Here is a 20478-nt window from a genome sequence, read left to right on the forward strand (position 1 = left end):
AAACAGCATTCTCCCACCGGCTGCCTCTTTCTTCCATTGTCTCACTGCTGGGGCTTGTCCCAAGGCAAGGGATTTTATTCATTTGGAAATATTACAACACTTTTAAAACTTTTCCTTGCCATCACTTTCTAAATTTATAGAAAGTTAGGAAAAAAATCCTGCTGCAGACCCTCACTCTGCCAGTGTCATTCCCAGAAGTAAACACTATTAACAGATTGATCCCTCCCAATGTTTTGCTTATATATAAATATGTATGTTTAAGTGTGTGTTTATAGACACAGACTCTTCTTTTTTCACACAAATAAGATCATGCATTGCATTATGGTCTGCAATTTGCATTTTCTTTAAATTAGCAATTTATCCTGAACATCCTTCCAGGTCCTCACATTTCTAAGGAAAAGAGAGACATATCTGACTACTAGTTTTAAGCTAAAAGGAAACACAAACAAAGTCAAAAGGCAAAAAATAGACTTGAGGAAACCATCTTCAGCATATGTGGCAATCAAGTGTCATAATTTCTGTGATACATAAGCATATGGGATCAGTAAAAAAAGACATCCTCCAGACAGAAATAGGTGAAGGATATGAACAGACAGAAGAAATATAAACTGCCAACAGAGATATGAAAGATGTTCAACCTCACAAATAATTGTAGAAAAGCAAATTTAACAAATATCGTCTTTTGCCTAGCAGATTCAAAAAAAAATTGTTTAACATCAGTAATATCCAGGGATGGCAAGAGTGTAAGGAAATAGACACCTTCATCCATTGTGTATGGGGAATAAAATGTTAACACATTTTAAAGGAAGAGAATGATACTCTCCGTTATGAGAGAAAAGGGAAGATCCATAGCAGGGCTTTCTCTTTTAAGTGCTGAAATATAACTCAAGTTCTATCAAATAATTCTCTTTTTTTTAATTTTTAGAAGGAAAAATGTCCTTTCTCTAAATCATATTTTAAAGAAATTCACAGTATTTTAAATCAACTTGAGCTTTCTATTATAATTAATGTTTTTATCTAACTACTTTGGTTTTTTTAAATTTACATGTATTTATTATTCTACTTATTTAGTATTACTTTCTGAGAAATAACAGAATGAAATGTGGCCTATAGGCAGCCCCCAGCTCATAAAAAGCTCAAGCTACATAAATTCATCTGTAAGTCAGCTGTTTGAAATCTTGAGCCCTTTGTTCCAAACACACGATGATGATTCGCCCACTGTTCCATCTCCGCCTTGCCCCACTCCCAGGCCAGCCCACTAATACCCGTTTAACCTTTAGTGTGCCTGAAACATCATCATAATCTTTCTCACCCATAGAGAAATATGGTCTAAGTTCCAGATATACAATTGCCCACATCATGGCAGCAGGAGCAAGAATCCTTGCCCCTTTTCCACACTCTGGGGGCATTCAACGCACAGGTTCCTGTTCCCAAGAGGTCCCTGTAATGACGGGGGAGCTCTGGAAACCCTGATCGAGACAGAGGCTGTGGTGATGGAGATCAGAATCCAGTGTGCTCAGCCATCAGGTAATGGCTGAAATGATAGCTGCACCTGGGAAGGTGCAGCTCTCCTGGCAAAACCAGACTTTTTATCTGTGTGGTTATTTCACAAACCAAGAGTGACCACACATATTGGTTTACCTGGGACCATCCCAGTCTGTGCCAGGTCAGCCAGTCTTATTATTAATTCTGCCCCCTTCCGCTTGCAAAATTGTCCCAATTTAGACAATAAATTCTATGAACCCCCATCAGCTGCCATGTCTTCTTACATCAGAAGCCACTGCCCTAAGCACCGTGTATTTTTTCAGGAAATGAACCAAGGCACTTCTGAAAAGGAGAAGTCTTGGAGGTCTCCTTGCTTTAGGACATAAACGGAAATGATAAACAGCATAAAAATGTGGAAAAAAGGAAAAGCTTTTATTTTTTTTTATCATTTCTTCTTCACTTAAGGTTCAAGAAGAAATTTAAGGAATGACTTACTAGTGGCAGCGGATTCCATCACTAACACCATGTCCTCTCTCGTGAAAGAGCTGAATTCCGGTGAGTCCCTGGTCCCTCTCATTTGTCTGCTCATTGCAGAGGGACCCATAAGTGCTAGGGGTCTCTGTTAGAGATCTGCTCATTGTTGAATATTAAAAGATTTTTTAAAGATCTATTGATATTTTGTTGGTATATTCATATTTTTTAGTAATGTTTATATTTTGCTGATAAGAAGATTATTAATACATGCTCAATGCAGGAAGTTTGAAAAATGCAGAAAAGAACAAAGAAAAATATTAAAATTGACTTGTAATTCTAGAATCAAAAGATAGCCACTGTTAACATGTATCATGATCCAAAGTGACATGATGCTAAAGCTACTTTATAAGTTCAGATGTTTTATTTACTAATTTAGACTCTGTTCATTTGGAATGCATGGCTATTTGAATGAGGCTAAACTGAAATTTACCTTCTCAATATCGCTAAAGAAAGATCCGCCCAGAAAATAAATAGCATAGAATTTCGAAACTCTTTATCCTAATACTACACAGAGTTTTAAAAACGTTAACAGCATTAATATGCAAATAAATATCTTACCAGTTACTAATGCATCTCATCTATTCTTTAAAGCCTGCCTAGCAAAATATTTGTCTGGCAGGACTAGGGGCATACAGTTGAGATTACAACAAGTGTAAGAAATAAAACTGCAATATTAAAACAATTCTGGATTTAAATTTGTTAAAGCCTCTAGAATAAGAATTAAAATAACAAAAATTGTTGCTGCTATTTTAGATTAAGATTACCAAATAGGATAAAAATGACAGTAGTTAATACATCATGATTAATAGCATGTACCCACTGCCCTAGCAAATGATGATAAAAAACATTATTCTTACTGTAGAAGTCTCAAGTACTATTAGTTTATATTCTTATAATATTTTGAAATAGTAAGTGAATATAATATTTTAGGTTTGTATTTCCTAAATTAAAGTAATAGTATGCAAAAGTAACAATAGTTTTAATGAAGACTTTTATAGAGAGGGAAAAAACAGAAGTTTTAAGAAATTGTCAGTTATTAAGACACAAAAATTCCTCACAACATTATTGAGATAAAAAAGACAAAACTGTATACTAAATGATTTTATAGTAATTCATGTCCATATCAGTTCTCATTTTGAAAAAAATAAACACTTACTTGACATATATGCAATAACTGGTTAGTGTTATATATAGCACAGGTTGGTCTGTGTTAAGCCTAGACCTTTATTTGCTGATCATAAAAAAGTTAAGTCATTCTTTATTTCTTCAATTGTACCTAATAGAGGTGGGGAGTGAAACCGAGAGTAATGTGGATTCTGAATTTGCACGGACTCAGTTTGAGGATCTGGTCCCGTCACCAACCTCTGAAAAGGCTTTTCTTGCACAAATCCATGCCCGAAAACCCGGGTACCTTCACAGTGGAGCCACCCCGAGCAGTATGCGCGGTGACATGTGAGTATCTTCTGCTTGGCGGTATTTTCTCAGTAACAGAACACTCTGTAGGGAACATAGAAAACTAAAAACATGGTTGCTTAGTTCTTTATTTTGGAAAGGGATGATGCAGTTTCCTTTTCTGCCAGAAGAAGTAGAAGGGTGCTACATTTAAATTTGGCAGTATGACTTTTCCCCCGTAATTTCCTAAGAGTATCAACCAAAACCAACCAGTGCTTATTGAGACCCTGGCTCGCCCAAGGCACTGTGCTAGTTATATACAAAATAGTATAAAAAATCAATCCCAGCCTTCCAGGACTCACAGACTAGTTCAAGAGATAAGTCATCCTATCCTCTGAATTTACTATATTCGTTCTTAGAGGACCCAGTGATGTTGGTAAGGCCTCTGTTCAGAATGTGTGTAAACAATAGCATATAAGCATTTGGAACTGAAATAAGGAAACGTATAAAATCTCATTATAAAGAAATCCAATTTGGTCAACTTGTTGAATACATATAAATCTGACCCTCAAAAGACATTTTACAAAGTTTTTCACCCAATTAGGCTTCTGCAGCTTGACAGAAGCCAGCAGAATCAGTGACATCCCCACTAGACTTTCTGGGACCCTGGATCAGCTCAAAGGGGTCAGGCAGAAGAAACTAAAGCTGAGAAACAAAGGTGACGCTGGGACAGAGCTGCCGAGCCCAGCCTCGGAGGGGAAGGAAGTGAAGCAAGTAGACCTTTAGGAGAGCAAGGCTCAGAGACATGTGAGAAACGTGGGCAGAGGCTCATCAAAAAGCTTGAAAGCGGGGGTCAGGCCCCATGGCGTAGTGGTTGACTTTGGCACACTCCACTTCAGCGGCCTGGGTTCGGTACCCGGGCGCAGACCTACACCACTCATCAGCCATGCTGTGGCAGCAACCCACATATAAAGTAGAGGAAGATTGGCACAGATGTTAGCTCAGGGCCAACATTCCTCAAGCAAAAAAAAAGAAACAGAGGAAGATTGGCAACAGATGTCAGCTCAGGGCGAATCTGCCTAAGCAAAAACAAAAGGCTGGGAAAGGGAATTGCTGAATATTAAAAAAAACTACAGGAGGGTGATGGTGCTTAATGTGTAAAGTACTGCAGACTAGTCTATAAAAATAAACTGGCTGTCTTAAAGACCCAAAGAAGAAACTAACCAGAGGCCTTTCTGGTGTTTTGGCTCCCGATCTAAGTAGTGAGTAAAAGACCAGTGATAATGGGGAATTATAAATAGACGTGGTTTGAAAGCCAGCTGTGAAAAGGCAGAGCATTAGATGAAAACAAAACAGTTGTAGCGTAATTTAAAATGGCAGTGTTCTGCTGCTTTTCATTTTAGTTTGCTCTCTTGTCCTTTCCTCTATAATTCAGAATTATTTGATTTGTTTGTTATTCAAAATGTGAATTAATTGTCATCAGTTTAGTCTGGTAAATACATATCTGTTTGGCTTTTTATAATTAAGCATTTACATGGAGGTTACCTAAAATGTCCTTGTTTTAAGCCTAAGATCCAAGACTGTAGCTAAAGCCACCGCACTCTGCTGTCCCTGGTCTGCTGGTGGCAGTACCAGCCACCAACAGGGCTGCAGGAGTTGAGGAGGGAAAGTTCAGAGAGGCCTCGCAGACCTATTTAGGCTGGCCCCAAACCTCTAAAAATAACAGGAGCATGTCATACAGATATAAATAAACATGAACAATGGCATTTAAGTTCCAACCCAGAAACTTCTGCTTGACCACTCTTTTCATTTTAGGGGTTATTTTAATATTTGCACTATCTAAACATGTTCTGTGTTTTACCCTGAGAATACTTTAGTCATCTGAGTTAGGGAGTGAATTTGTGTTTAGTCCCAGGAAGAGCTTTATATATACTGTGATGAGTAGACGGAGATGGAGTCACACTTTAGTGAATGAGATCATTCTTAACTATTTATTTCATAGAATTGGATGATTTAAGTGGATTTCTTAGATTCAGAGCTAGTGTAAATCTTTAAGATCAAGAGCTGTGGGTTAGAGTTTTAGCTTTCCTGACACCAATTAGCTGATATTCTGAGACTTGATTCTACTATAAAAATAAAGCACATGGGGGCACGTGCCTACCTATGGGCAAAGAGGGTTAAATTATGAACAAGTGTCCTTAATCATTATTTCACTAGAGGGCTCACTTTCCTTATAGAAAATAAAAAAAAAAAAAAAAAGTATAGTAAAAAAAAAAAAAAAAAAAGCCCCCAGATTGGGAAAACTGTGTCCTCTCAAAAGACAAGCCTGGCTTTTTTAAGACTGATGAACATTTAAAGGGCAACTCATTCCTGTAAACCCAAGAGAAACATAGATAAACAATCAGACTGCTATAGAAAAATTGCATATGAGATTACCTTGATCATATATTTCTCCAAACTTCCAACGTTTTTTTAAGGTTTTCTGAGGGGTAAGAGCAGACACTGAATTGAAGTGAATTGAAGCAAAGAAGTGAATTGGAGGACTACGTAAATGTGCCAAGAAAACTATAGCTAACACATAAATTCCACTCATACTTTCAAGATTTGCTCCAAAACATCATCTATGGTTTGTTCCCAGGGTTGCAGAAGATGGGGATCCCTATGTGCAGCCAGAGGATGAGAACTATGAAAATGACTCAGTCCGGCAGCTAGAGAATGAGCTCAGGATGGAGGAATATCTGAAGCAGAAGCTGCAGGATGAAGCCTACCAGGTAGAGGGATCCAGGCCCACACCACCCACCACTTCTGCCCCAGTCCCTCGTCGGCTGGGTCTTTTCCATTACTCAAAAAACCGGTGCCTTCTCCTTCCTTCCACTCTCCCTTTCTGGAATATTCTGACTGCACTCCCTAGTCCATGTATTCTAGACAGTAAACATTTTAAGTACTTCTTAGAGCTGTCACTCACCATGTATTCTTATAAATTCTGATCTGGAAAGTGAGAAGAGGCCATGTCACATTAGCGGAAACATGGTGACTTACAGTCCATCCTCCTCCAAGATCATTAGGAAAGATGCCTTTTCTCACAGATTTAAAAAAAAAAAAAAAAGATACAGAGAGCTAAGCACAAGGAAATTGAATAAGCATAAAATATCTCCTCCTTTGAATCATTTGTCCTCAGCCTCCCTCACTGCCTGCCTCATGTCAAATGTAAATAAGTAGGAGAGTGACAGACCTCACCAGAAATATTGGGGGAGTTGTAGGCCTGTGTTCATCAGGGTGTGGATGGACAGATTGTCATATATACTGGAGTATATGAATCCATCTGAAAATTCACTGAACATAACACACTCAATTGGGACTCCATGTAACTAGTAACTCATCCTAAAGGGGGTACGTTTTCCCCACGGAGACTGTTCTATGCCTTGTTTGTCTTTCTTGTATGTTTCCCTTCCCTGTAATCCACTGGGGCTTTCTGGAGGTTCTGGGGTTCAGGGAGGTTTGCCTGGTTGAGACCTGCTGCCCCCCAGGCCTCATATTTTATTACATCAGGCTTTCTGTCAATGGCCAGGCAAGCTTTTTCCACATCCTTGGGTCAGCAGTGGTGCTCTCTTACTTTGTTAGTGAAGGAAAGAGGAGCAGAGAGAATAAATTATCTTCTATTTCTCATATGTTTATAGATTAAGTTTAGAAATATTTTCCCAAGAAGAATGTAGCAAGAGAGAAATTGAAGCCCACCAACCCCACCCCAACAATAAGAAACAAAAGTTTTCCTCTTTGAAGGCAAATGTTCCATTAGCCTTTTTGGTTTAACATCTACATTTCAGAAGCAACTAAAATGTTGGCCTAGTCATATTTAAAAAAGACAAAACAAAACGATGACTATATATATAAAGCCTTCAACGCTACAGAAATAGTCAACGTCGCCTGACGCACAGACCCATAGAGAACGCTCTTTCTTTGCGACTTCCGTGGCCTGTCCATGGAAGAAAATTAGCCTGGATGAAGCTGCCAGGGTGTCTCTGGGACCTCTGAGGGCTGGCGTTCCTACACGTATCTCATTTGGCTCTGCTGCACAGAGGAAGAGAGAGATGTGGTTAAATAATCGATGTTCTGGTTCATGCTGGTAGAGGCGCCTGTCAGGCCTCCCTCTTTGAGCTCATATCAGTTTCCGGATTTTGGTGACAACAGTAACTGAAATTCTAGGTTGTGTTTTTTTAAAGGGAGGCAGCCATTTCATATCAAATATTAGGTTTTTATTTATTTTAGTGAATTAGGAATTTAACCTTATATGAGTAAAATGAAGGGAAATTCTATTAATAGCTTAAGAATCAGTTGGAGCTTTTGCCATGTCTGGTAAATATTAAGCTGCTTTTCTCTCTCCTTTCCTTTCCTTTCCGTGCCCAGTGACTTCAAAGGAAAGGCAAAGATAAGGGTCAGGAGAATATAACAGGCCTATGTGTCCACTCAAGACATATGCCCTGGAGAAGGTGGCAGTGGTTCTCCTTGACTGCTGTGTGAGCATATGGTCGTTTGATGGATCAGAAGGCTACTTTCATTCCTGTCTCTGTCTCTGTGCATGGCTTCCAACCAAATAATTCACCAGCTTGACTGCGTCACAGACTTGACATGTCACCTTTCTTGTTTGTGTCCTTTGTCACCCGCAGGTCAGCTTGCAAGGTTGAATACAATATCCTTTTATCACTCTCCTCTCAAGTAAGTACCATCTAATTTAGGAGGAAATGCGGCCACTGCACACTGAATTCTGATAACTTGTAACCTAAATTCACAATCACTCTCTCTTAGGTGTTTCTATGTGATAAAATATCCTCCTTCCCCTGATATCAAAGAATCATCTCGGTCTATGGAGCATTTCATTATAATCCAGTAGAGATTTGGCAGACAACCTTGGGGGTTGACTTTTTATTCTATTAATTAGGAAAATTGGCAGAGAAACTTCTGTAACACGAGGTTTCTTTGAAACCACATTAGTAATCCATAACAGCTCCAAGTTTGCAGCCTATCAGTTGAGAAGGAACAGTCCAGGCTTGCTCAGCACTTCTAGAGATGGGTCAGCTCCTTAGTCATGCTGTACTCAGGGCTCAAAGATCAAACGTGTGTACCTTCACAAGTGAAAGCAAAACCTTGTGTTATTAAAGAAAACAAAGGAAGCAAAACAGAGGAAAACTTCTACAGCCTTATATTTTTGGAATAGCTGCTTCAAATCCATTGTGCAATTCAGCAAGATATAAACTTCATTCAAAATATCATTTATGGGCCCGCCTGGTGGCGCAGCAGTTAAGTGCGTGCGCTCTGCTTCGGCGGCCCAGGGATCACAGGTTCAAATCTCGGGTGCGCACCAACGCACCGCTTGTCAAGCCATGCTGTGGCGGCGTCCCATATAAAGTAGAGGAAGATGGGCACAGATGTTAGCCCAAGGCCAATCTTCCTCAGCAAAAAAGAGGAGGATTGGCGTAGGATGTTAGCTCAGGGCTGATCTTCCTCACCAAAAAATAAATAAATAATAAATAAATAAAATAGCATTTATGTAGCATGAGATCCACCCCCTAGCCCCCACCACCAAGGATCTACCTAAATACATGGAAAGGCCTCAGTAATTTTTTTAATGTAGAGAGAATGGTACTTGACTGGCAGGATCACTTGAGTGTAACAGTCTGAAGCTCAGGCTCTGGACTCTAATACACCTGATTTCAAATAGGAGTTTCATCAAATGCTGGTAGCATAAGCTTAGACAAATTATTAAACCTCTATGAGCCTCCATGCCCTCTGTACAACATGTATCACACTACTTGCTTCATAGAGGAGTTGTCCTCACTGGCATGTAATTTTTAAAGAGCTTAACATAGCGGCAGACATTATAATTTTATTAACAGCACACACTTACATGCCTGCCACTATGCTCTGTGCTTTAGAAGCAATTCAATCCTGGGGAGCTGCTAAATTTATTATGTAAGGGTTTGGGAGCCCCCAGGACTCAGAACTAGCTTGCTCCCTCTGTTTTCATCAATAAGGCTAGCACTTAGCTACGTGCTAAGTGCTATTTGATATACCATAGGTCTAGATGGTTTCTCTGGCTCCAGCTAACGGCCATTTAGATGTCCCCCATTACAGTTCAAGCTCAATACACCTTTCGCAGGCTGGCTGGCTGCACAGGCCCAAGGACTTGTATCTCCTTTAGTTATGCAGTCTTTCCCAACCATGGAATCCCATAAGTTTATAGTGCAGCTGATGGTAAACTCAACTCTGGCTGCTAATTGAAAAAGGGATGTATATTTCCTATATGACACATCAATGAGTAAAGAATACATTCTAGCTCAAACACTACTGAACTCCAGTCTCAGTCCTGAGGTTAGGGTTAAGCAAGTAAATATCACGGCATAATTGCTATTATGAAATATACTTGATGGGCAGTGAGGCCCTTTCGGTGTGAAAGGAAGGATCTTATTGATCGCATTCTATCCTTCCTCCCCTGGATTTGAGAATGCTACACCACAGGCTCTCCTGATTCATTATGATTACAGTGAAAAAATTCCCAGGGGCTGTTTCTGAAAATATTCACTCCGGTTATAACAACTCTAATCCCAAAGGAGCAAGCCTTTTCCTTTAATAGCATTTTTTTTCTCTTAGCTCCAACAATTTGATCATTTTTGTTCTGCACATTATTTAAACATCAGTAGCTAGTTCTTAGAAAAATATATATTTTAAAAAGTCTAGTAAAATGTCCTTGACAAAACCCAGATAAAAAGCGGCAGTTGGTGCTTATACCTAAAAGCCAAAGATTTCAGTACTCTGAAAGTTCTTAGGCCATTTTTATAATCTTTTGTTGCAAATTTGGCAGTGAAAAACTAAAACAGTTGTGGCCTCTGCCATTTACTGCATTGTGTGCCTACCTTGCTGGCATTCCACAGGACTCTAAACATGAACCAGCCTGTCGCTAAATCAGCAAATCAAGCAAAATTCATTTAAAACCTGATGGCACACTGCAGAAGCTAGTGGCTTTTCATCTTTGTAGCTAGTTCTATCCTACTGTAATTTTTCTTAATGTAGCCAAGAAATACAGCTGAAATTTTAGAACAGTTTATACTACTGAAATCTACTTGTTTTGGACTTTCTGACTGTGCTGCAAGACTAGAAATTATCTCAAAGTATATGCGTCTCCTATCCAAGGATCCTGAAGCCAACTTTATCAGGTCAAAATCAATTAGGCATCCACCAAGGCAGAGCCCTGCATGATTAAGGGGCAGAAGGTGGGATGCCAGACATAGAAGACCCATCCTCTGCTCCAAAAGAGTTTTGGGCCTATTTGAAAATAAGTATATGCTTAACAGCACACTAACGAGAGGGAATAGAGTGAAACCTGCTTTATTGCTTTTCAACTAGCCACTTTTGAAGAAACAGTGTATATAAAAGTTAGCACTCAGTGGCCAGCCCAGTGGCATAGCGGTTAAGTTCGTGCACTCTCTTTCGGCGGCCCAGGGTTCACAAGTTCAGATCCCGGGCGCGGGCCTAGGTACCGCTCATCAAGCCATGCCATGGCGGCATCACACATGCAAAATGGAGGAGGATGGCCACAGATGTTAGCTCAGGGCCAAACTTCCTCACCAAAAAAAAAAAAAATTAGCACTCTACTTAGAATCCGCCAAAACTCCATTTTGGCCCTCTCAAATCTTGGATTTGTCCCTTTTCCATCCCTCTGGCCACATGGTACTCTGCTCTCCTTGGCCAGCCACATCCTAACTCCAGTAATTGAGGAAGTGGACAAAGTAGATTTTTAAAAAATTGCTGTAGCATTCTGATGATGAGTCAGTACTCTCGTCTCCTTGTTCAAAGAACAACACAAATATTTCTGTTTGCATTGCTTTAACCCTCCAGATGCCTCAGGCACCCATTAAGCAAGAGACTCAACACGGAGGATTCCTGTCCTCTCTTTCAGAAGGTGCAATAGCATGCACTGTCCCACGACATTCATTCCCGATGGTCATAGGAAGGGAGTAGAGCAAGTGTGTGTGTGTGTGTGTGTGTGTGTGTGTCGGGGGAAAGAGGGGATCCAAAGCTTCAGAAGCCTAATTTAGAGAACAGTTTTCATCTTTAAAAAAAAAAATTACACATTCCTTATTCCCAGGCAAGCTCTAGTCAGACAGATGATGAAAGTAACATGAAAGCTGGTGATGGAGGCGAGTGCTGCACCCACGCACACAGAGGAGAAGACAGCAGCCTGGCAGCAACCTCACCGGAGAGGACCCACCACATGCAGCAGCTCCTGACAGACCCTACCCCTAAAGACGTGTTCTGCCGACCGTAGTGCAGCTAACTTTTTGTTCTAAGATTTATAGTTCATAGGTGTGTGTTTTGAGAAGGAAAAAAAAAAGACTTCTGTTCACAGCTAACTTATCGGCTACATCTTCTGTAACATGGCTCATCCCTCAAAAAAAAAAAAAAAAAAAAAAACAGGCTGAACCCCATGCTGCTGTGACGATGGCAGTGTTAACAAGCATTTGAAACCTTTGCACATGATATTGAACCTGTTCAGTTTACAATTACAATATTAATACTGTTTATAGCTAGAAGTTTGATTTCTGAATTGTTTGAGATTTTAGCAAAACAGTTTATTATACACTGTACATTTTTTTCCACAGCAATTGGAAAAAAACAACCACTTGCAATTATTCAGTAACCCTGAAGGATTGGTTCCTGAGTGTACAGACTCAGAGCCCAGAAGCCAAGAAGGGTCCTTGGCAGGCACGGTCTGCAGTGGTCTCCAAGTCTCTGTGAGCAGTGACTTGAACCAAACACACCAGGATAATCCAGTCTTTGGGGCTTCTTTCCAACTTGGGGTTGTTTTCTTTCAAGATACTCTAACCAATCAGCCATAGAATTTAGTGTAAATATTTTTTCCAAATAGATATCATATTCAAAAAAAGGCAACATTCAAATTATATAGAATCTAGTTTTTAAAATCAGCACAGATCTTCTTAAAAACTGTGAACTCTGTTTTGAAACACTCATTACTAAAGCTGTTTATAAACCACAGGTGCCATAGGATCCCCAAACAGACTCAAGTTTTCTCTGCTCCTCCATGGTCTTGTTCCTCTCGTTTTAGCTTTAGGGAGCACGTCTCTAACAGCACTGCTCATCCATCAATTCCCCTATCGGGTTGTTTGGAGGCCTTCAGCTTTAAATGTACAGGCTTAAAGTGCGCTTGCAAAAGTTCACTCTCCTTTTATTTCTGAATGTTTATCGCCTTAGCCGGCTTCCTGGTGTTCTGCATGCAGCCTTCTGTGGTCGTGTGAGGAAACAGGCTCTTCTAAGTTGAGTTGGGATTTTGCACTCAGCACAAAGCTGCTGTGCAAAAGAGCTGTCAAAGGAGGGAGAAGGAAAGACTGTTGATGGTCCTTGGTCAGGCACCTCTCTGGGGAGCGCTAAAGAAATGGGGTTCTGGGGAAATGAAAAAATAATCTTCTACGTCTCAAGATGTGATGAAACAAAAATCCGGCAACTTACTGGATATGTTATACTTAAATTGGCAGCTTCTCTGGAATTCCTGTTTCTCCTTTAAAAGAGAGAAGAGACCATCATTTTAGAACAGTGATTCTCAAAGTGTGTTCCCTGGACCAGCAGCATCAGCATCACTTGGGAATTTATTAGAAATGGAAATTCTTAGGTCCTAACCCTGGCCTACTGAATCAAAAACTCTGGGAGTGGGGCCCAGCAATCTGTGTTTTATTAAGCCCTGCAGGCAATTCTGATGCACACTAAAGGCTGAGAACCACTGCTTTAGAATAAAGTCGTATAATAAAATCTCTGAAAAGACCCTCTTCAGAATAAGCAAGAAAGGTTCTGAGTCAACCTCAAAGCTTCAGCAATTTGATTTTGCTTCCAGGGCTGGCAAAAACCTCCTCCCACTCCACATAGTCAGCAGTCGGTGGGTGCCGAGCTGAGCACAAGCATCTTGACATCTTCCAGCTCCCTCTGCAGAGGGCTCTAAGATGTTCACATCTCTGCATTTGCTCAGAAATCATCTCCTTGGCTGCCCTTTGGAACAAAATCACTTGCCTTGGGGATAGTAAAGCTTTTGGTTGGCATTAGTAAGGAGCCCATTCTGTCCATTGATGTACTTCATCGTACATCCCTCCAGAGAACCAGCCTGACAAATGGCCCTGGGAACAGGCTGACACCACAGTGGCACAACTGCATAGTTCTCAGATTTCTTTGCACAGGTGGATTTTATTGCGGGTTTTGTTGGTGTATCTTAACGTTCATCTCCTTTCCACTGCCCATCTTTTGTGAAACCATACCTCTCTAGATGGAGCAGGTGGCCCCTCGTGCCTCATACTCGGTACTTAAAACCACTACATCTCAGCTGCCTACATCGCTGTCAGCTCTAAATCATAGCCAGGTGGTTCTTGAACTCGGAACTCAGACCCCACAAGTAGCATCCAGCCACTGGCTGGATTGAGATGACGTCTGCTGTTATTTTATGTTTCTACATCAAAACATTTGTCTAAAGTTTGAACTGTTTTGCCGATAACCTTCCCCCGTCGTAGCTTTCATTGCCAACTCCATCACATGGTTGTTGATACCATCGTACAAAGCCATTGCAAGGACTCTGGAAACTGCTGCCAATGACCAATCCCTGACTAACCAGCCACCTTTTCTTTCTCTTAGCTCCACGTCAGCACTGAGACCAGACTCAAGCACCCCTGTCCTGTAACCAAGACAAAATGGCGTGTGTTGTTTTGGGTTTTTGTGTTTTTTGGTGGGTTTCTTTCCTTGGCTCTCCAGATTTACTTTTGGGGCCTGTTCTAAGTGCAAACCCAGCAGGTTTCACCTGTCCTGTCCTTTAGATACAATTATATCTTGCGAGGGTTGTTTCTTTCTTGTTCCACAATGAATTGCACATCCATCTCCATCAGAGATGATGGCCTATCAACGAGCACTGGTCTAACACAGCCAACCATCCCCCACAGCACCATGTTAATGGAGGGAGGGAGGAGGGTGAAATCTACTGTATGGGATTAGGAATCAGTTGTGGTTGGTCAGGGCGGAAGTCGGGGTAAGTTTGGTTGGTCAGAGAGAGATGTGCTGGAGATCGTGAAAAATGGATTCTCGAATGATCTACTCTAAGGCAGGGAAGGTTCATTTGTAAGTAGTAATGTGAACTGAATTGCATAAGAGTGTGGCCTTTGTCGTGATATACTATGTATTTTCTTATATGCATGAGCCAAAACTGTTGCATCATAATTTAGCACTGATGTCTGCTTTTATTTTGATCATCTTTGTCCACCCTTATTAGTTCTTGGCTGTTAACTGTAGATAGACCTTGTAAATACGGCAACCTTTGGTTGCTGCAACCACCTTGGTTCGATTCCGTGCAAGGAGCCACAAACAAGAACTCCACTGTGTCCTCAGAAGAAAGGGCATTTTTACTTTTGAACCAAAAAGAGAAAAAAATCAGAAGCGTTACATCTTGAGGCTAATTAACTGTAAGACATTTTTAATTATGACTGCTGTAATTTGACACCATTTGAAATAACCAATTCAGAGACACTAAAGATTTCACAATATTCATTGGTATTGTAACAAAACTACTATTGTATGGGTTTTTTGTATTGCTGTTAAGTATTGTTTTGTGTGTGTGTGTGTGTTGGAACCTCCTGGGGACATGTTATATTTTGAAGTGATTAAACTATTTAATTGTGTGTCTATATTTTGGAATGGAATTATTTCTTCATTAAAAAATGTTTTTAAAAACACTATATCTTGTGTATTTTACTCCTTTGTTTCAATGAATCTTTCCTAAAGTAACATGGAGTCAGTCTGTTCAAAGGAGAAAGACAAGTCAGTACTTGCAGCACGAAGCAGGACCACTGGATTGGCTGTTAAGCAACTGAGGCAAAATATCTCACCTTTTCCTGCCTTTGGCAGACAAAATTTTTTTTTAAATGGAAAGCCTTATTATAACCAATATGGGGATGAGTTTGAGAATACTAATAGCTCACATATTTAGTGCTTACTTTATATCAGACCCTGTTATAAGCTCTTTATGTCACTTCACTTGCTCCTTTGAATCCACACAGCATCTAGCCAGGTACTTGGCAAATACTATGTGCTCAATTATTTGTTGAACGGATGAATAAATGATTTAGTGGCTTTTGTTCTGTTTGTGCTAGAGCTGGTGAGAAACGAGAATTGGCACGCCCTGGAGGTCAGTGTGGTGATAACAACAGAAGTCAAATTGACAGTTCCAAGGAGGGGACAAAAACTCAGTGTCGAGAGTCCAGAGAGGTAATCACCCGCTACGTTCTCATTTCTCTTCCGATAACATCTGTGATTCCCACACGATGGACGGTGTGTGTCTTGTTTGCTCAAGGAGCCAATTCCTTTACAGAACCAATAGCAGAATCTGTGAATCTGGCTCCAGCACTTCATGAATGGCATTTTTGGGAATGGTGCTGAAAGTCTGTGCTCATGGAGTCTGGGTTGATTTGGAGTCAATGAAAATGCTATACACACTCAAGAGGCACCAAAGAAAGAAACTAAGAGGCTCTGCATCCATTACAGGGGCAAATCCTGACCCGATATGACCACTAGAGGAAACTCACATCCCTTTGGAGGTGAGGACAAGGGTATGTCCATTGGTGCCTGTCCAGGCCTCTTTCAGCTACATCTCAATGCCTCATCCCCTCATCACTTAGGGGCCACTTTGAGCTCTGACTTCCCTACCTCAGCATTTCCTAAATTTATCTAATTGCCAAAGTCACCTGAGGATTTGGTTAATTCTGATTTAGCCGGTCTAGAGGAGGACCAGGGAATCTGTATTTTTAATAAGTGCCTCAGGTAATACTTATGGTCTCACAAATTTTAAGAAATGCTATTCCTTTGCTACTCAAAATATGCTCCAGGGAGCAACAGCATTAGCATCACTTGGGAGCTAGTTACAAATGCAGAATCTCAGGCTCCAAACCAGACCCACTGAATCAGAGTCTGCATTTCATCAAGATCCCTAGGGGATTTGTGTGCACCTTAAAGTTCAGGAAGCACAGACCTGGAGTCCAGTTTTAATCCTAGCCCTCCAGGATTAGGTTCAGTTGGGTCCTCGAGACAGAATGACAAGCCAAGGGTGCTCCTTAAACTAGGATAGTGCAGTGCTTCTCTAACTTGTAGAGTTTGATGTAATAAGTCTAGGGTGAGGTCTGAGGTATGCACGTTAAGCAAGTTTTCAGGTGATGCTGATACTGGTCTGAGGATCACACTTTGAGGTGCAAGGCTATAGAGTTCTTTTAAATGGGGTGAATTCTGGGGAGCTTGTTACTGGTAAGCCAGGTACGATAATCTACCTGGAGCCTTTGCGGATTTCTGTACATAGCAGATAAAAATACTCAAGTCCAAGGACATGAACATGATGGAAGTCCAGTTGGTTTAAGCCACTCAGGTAACATTGCAGCGTTTAAACTATACCAGGAGCACTGGAAACAGCTGGATTTAAAGATTCTGCCAAAGAAGAATCTTTTGCTCCAAGAATTGAGGCCTCTGTCTCCATCGTACAAGGAATCACCCAGCAGTAGCACTCTGTGGGCCTAGTCGCCCCAAAAGGGCAGATTTGCAAAGTTGGGATAGGGCCAAGTTTGGTGAGAAGAAGCTGACAACGTTTCAGATTTGTCGTTCCAGCAGAGCACATCAGCTACTGAGATACCTAGAAAGAAGTTCTCTGGGCACCTTGGGAACCTGGGATTCTGCCTCCTGGAACTATGACGCCATGGACTACGCTGGGACATTATGCTATGATGGAGTACACCCCCCCCATTTGAAACACCAATGATACATAAGCAAGGATGTTCATGCAGCCTTGTCTAAAAAATTAGAAATAGCAGAAACAGACAATAATAAAGGAGCACTTAAACTACTTATGGCATGGTATGGTAGGCTGGAATACTAAGAAGCCATAAAAATGATGATACAGAGATAAATTTATCAGTATGAAAGATATTTATATAAGTCATACAAAAAAATCATATTATAGGGGCTGGCCCCGTGGTGTAGTGGTTAAGTCCAGCGCGCTCTGCTTCAGCAGCCCGGGTTCGCGGATTCGGATCCTGGGTGTGGACTTACACCAGTCATCAAGCCATGCTATGGTGATGACCTACATACAAAATAGAGGAAGACTGCACAGATGTTAGCTCAGGGCTAATCTTCCTCAAGCAAAAAAAGAGGAAGATTGGCAACAGATGTTAGCTCAGAATCTTCCTCACACACAAACAAAAAAAATCATATTATAAAAGAGTATAAGAATGACCCCAGTTTTATAAATATCTGAGTACTTGTTCATAGAAAAATTCCCTGAAAAATACATGCCAAAAGGTTGATGATCCAAATCATGGGATTATGGATGATATTTTTATTCTCATCACATTATTCTGTCTTTTCTAGGTTGCTTATCACAAATAGTTAGAGTAAATGGGTGGATGGATAAGAAACACCTGGGTTGGACAGTTCCTTTGATTTGGTAACAAGGCTACTTGAGTTGGCCAACATCTTTGAAGGGCATGCCTAACAATGTGAATTTTCTACGCCTTCAATAAAAGGATTCTCTTTTTATGCCTGTAGAGATGATCAATAGCATTATTATGCCACAGAGCATCGGAAATTATGTGTAGGCTTGCTTTATTTAAAAAAAAAAAACTAATAAAAATATTGGAGGCTTATTGTCAAGTTAAATAATGACAATTTTTGTTCCTCCTTCCAATGCTAATTGGTTCAGTAACAGGTAGAAACAAAGCAAGTGAACCAGTAATATAGGCCGTGCATATTCTCCATCTCTGGTTCTGCTGCCTCATGTATAAAATGGGAGTAAATCACACCTGTAGCTGGCTCCTTTGCTTTCCATTCTCTTGATTGTGCCCTGCAGGAAGAGTGTTGCTAACAATGTCTCGGGCAAGAACAACCATTGGAACACAAATGGCACTAGGTAAATGGTTTCTATGGCATTCCATTTTTCTGGAAATCTCTTTGTGGCTGCTCTTGCTTGAGAACAGCTACACCCTGAGAATATCTGGGAAGGGTAAATTAGACCAGCTTTCTGCTCTAGACCTCAAAGAGAAACTTACTTTGCTTTCTTTGGAATTCTTTTCCTTGGAAAACACCTTTCCTTGCCATCAGTGGGGTGAGTGAAAGTAGACCAAGAGGATAAGGAGAAAAGTATGTGGTTAGGTGAGCCTGCTCTAGGCTGACTGAGTCCTCTACACACTCTAGTCGTACTCATCTGGTGGCATGTGAAATAAAAAATTACTTTATTATGGTAATAAAGACTGTTCATTTGCCTGATTCTGTCCTCATCTTTACCGATTCTGTGCCAAATAACATAGATTTATAATTAATTTTATGCATATACCTTTTACATCATGTAGGAAATAAAAAGTGGTGTTACAAACTAAAAATACAATTGTGTTCCATTTCCATCCCAACCAGGAAGCCTCTGTGTCCGGAGATTTTATTGGGACTGCATTACGTAGTACAATTGGTTAAACCAATCTAACTCAATCTGCAGCCCCCTTCCCTTCCTGGAGCTTGGGCTGGCCCAAATTTCCAACTATCTAATCACAAGGAGGTTGATCTTTCTGGTGAATAGCCTTCATCCTGAAGCAGTCTAGGGACCCAAAATGAGTTACCTCAATAGCATAACAAAGACACTCCTATCACTCAGGAAATTCCAAGGGTTTTTGAAGCTCTGTGCCAGGAGTCAGGGACAAAGACCAGATATATTCTCTGTTATACCACACACTAGTACTCAATTTTATATTTTCTCATGTAGTTACTTTTACTAGAGATCTTTATTTCTTCATACGGTGTTGGGTTATTGTCTAGTGTCCTTTCACTTCAACTTAAGAACTCTCTTTAGCATTTTTTGCAGGGCAGGTCTACTGGTAATGAACATCCTCAGCTTTTGCTTATCTGGGAATGTCTTAATTTCTCCCTCATCTTTGAAGGACAGTTTTACCAGATATAGAATTCTTGGTTGATAGGTTTTTTCTTTCAGCACTTTAAATATGTCATCCCACTGCCTTCTGGCTTCCATGGTTTCTGATAAAAAATTGACTGTTAATCTTATTGAAGCTCCCTGGTACATGGCAGTCTCTTCTCTTGCTGCTTTCAAGATTCTCTCTTAGTCTTTGGCCTTCAACAGTTTGATTGTAATGTGTCTTGATGTGGATTTCATTGAATTTATCCTACTTGAAGTTTGTTGAGCTTCTTGGGTGTATGCAAACAGATGATTTTGCAAGGAGATCAGTTAGGATGTCACTGCAATAATCTAGGCAAAAAAGATGATGATAATTTAGACTAAAGGAAAGAGAAAAGTGGTCATATTCTAAATATATTTTGAGGGTAGAACCAACAGGTTTTGTGAATGATCAGATGTGTGTGAGAGAAAGGAGACAAGGAGGATACCATAATTTGGGAGCCCAAATAACCACAAGAAAGAAGTTGTATTACTAAGATAGAGAAGACTAGGAGGAGCAAATCTTGGATGAAAGAATTTCAGGAGCTCAAATCTGGACATAACACATTGGAGATGCCTATTAAACATCCAAGTGGAAAGAGGAAGTAGTGTGTTAGAAATCCAGGCCTAAAATTCGGGAAGGAGGTCTAGACTGGAGCTATAAATCTTGACATCATCAACATAGAGATGATAAAGGAGGCTGAGAAGCAGTGACCAGAAAGGAAGGAAGAATATTAGGAGCTGCAGTGTCCTGAAAGCCAAATGATAACAGTGTTTCAAGGTGGAAAGCATGATCAAGTACATTGAATGCAGCTGATAGTTCAGGTAAACTAAGAACAAGGAATTGATGCATTGCATGTGTGTTGAATTGAATTAACTTAAGCACATTTGAAGAACCTCTTTGCCAATTTCGATGTTCTAATAAAATCTTGAGGAACACTGAGTGGAAATTCCTGCTTGTTTTTCCTCTCAGGGCCTTAGAGGAGTTATTGCAGCATAATAAATCCACCAGCTTGACTCGGATTTCTATCTCCACACTCTCTCACAGGCTGGTT

At 40.4% G+C, this 20478-nt stretch overlaps 1 protein-coding gene across 8 annotated transcripts in view; it reads left to right on the forward strand.

Annotated features, from left to right (window-relative positions):
- The window catches only part of DTNA (dystrobrevin alpha), a 353310-nt gene extending 339073 nt beyond the window's left edge, over window positions 1-14237 (forward strand). For 7 of the 8 annotated variants that reach the window (XM_087439129.1, XM_087439119.1, XM_087439123.1 and 4 more), the window contains 5 exons: window positions 1951-2040; window positions 3303-3471; window positions 6050-6182; window positions 8076-8124; window positions 11552-14237. In XM_087439129.1, coding sequence (XP_087295255.1) covers window positions 1951-2040; window positions 3303-3471; window positions 6050-6182; window positions 8076-8093 — 410 coding nt within the window. In that variant the 3' untranslated portion in view covers window positions 8094-8124; window positions 11552-14237. The remainder of the gene's footprint in view (window positions 1-1950; window positions 2041-3302; window positions 3472-6049; window positions 6183-8075; window positions 8125-11551) is intronic. The other variant, XM_087439121.1, reaches the window with a different exon arrangement.
- The last annotated feature ends 6241 nt before the right edge of the window (window positions 14238-20478 follow it).

The sequence above is a fragment of the Ceratotherium simum genome, chromosome 14 (genome assembly GCF_057802395.1).
Source record: "Ceratotherium simum simum isolate JZ-2026a chromosome 14, ASM5780239v1, whole genome shotgun sequence".
NCBI lineage: Eukaryota > Metazoa > Chordata > Mammalia > Perissodactyla > Rhinocerotidae > Ceratotherium > Ceratotherium simum.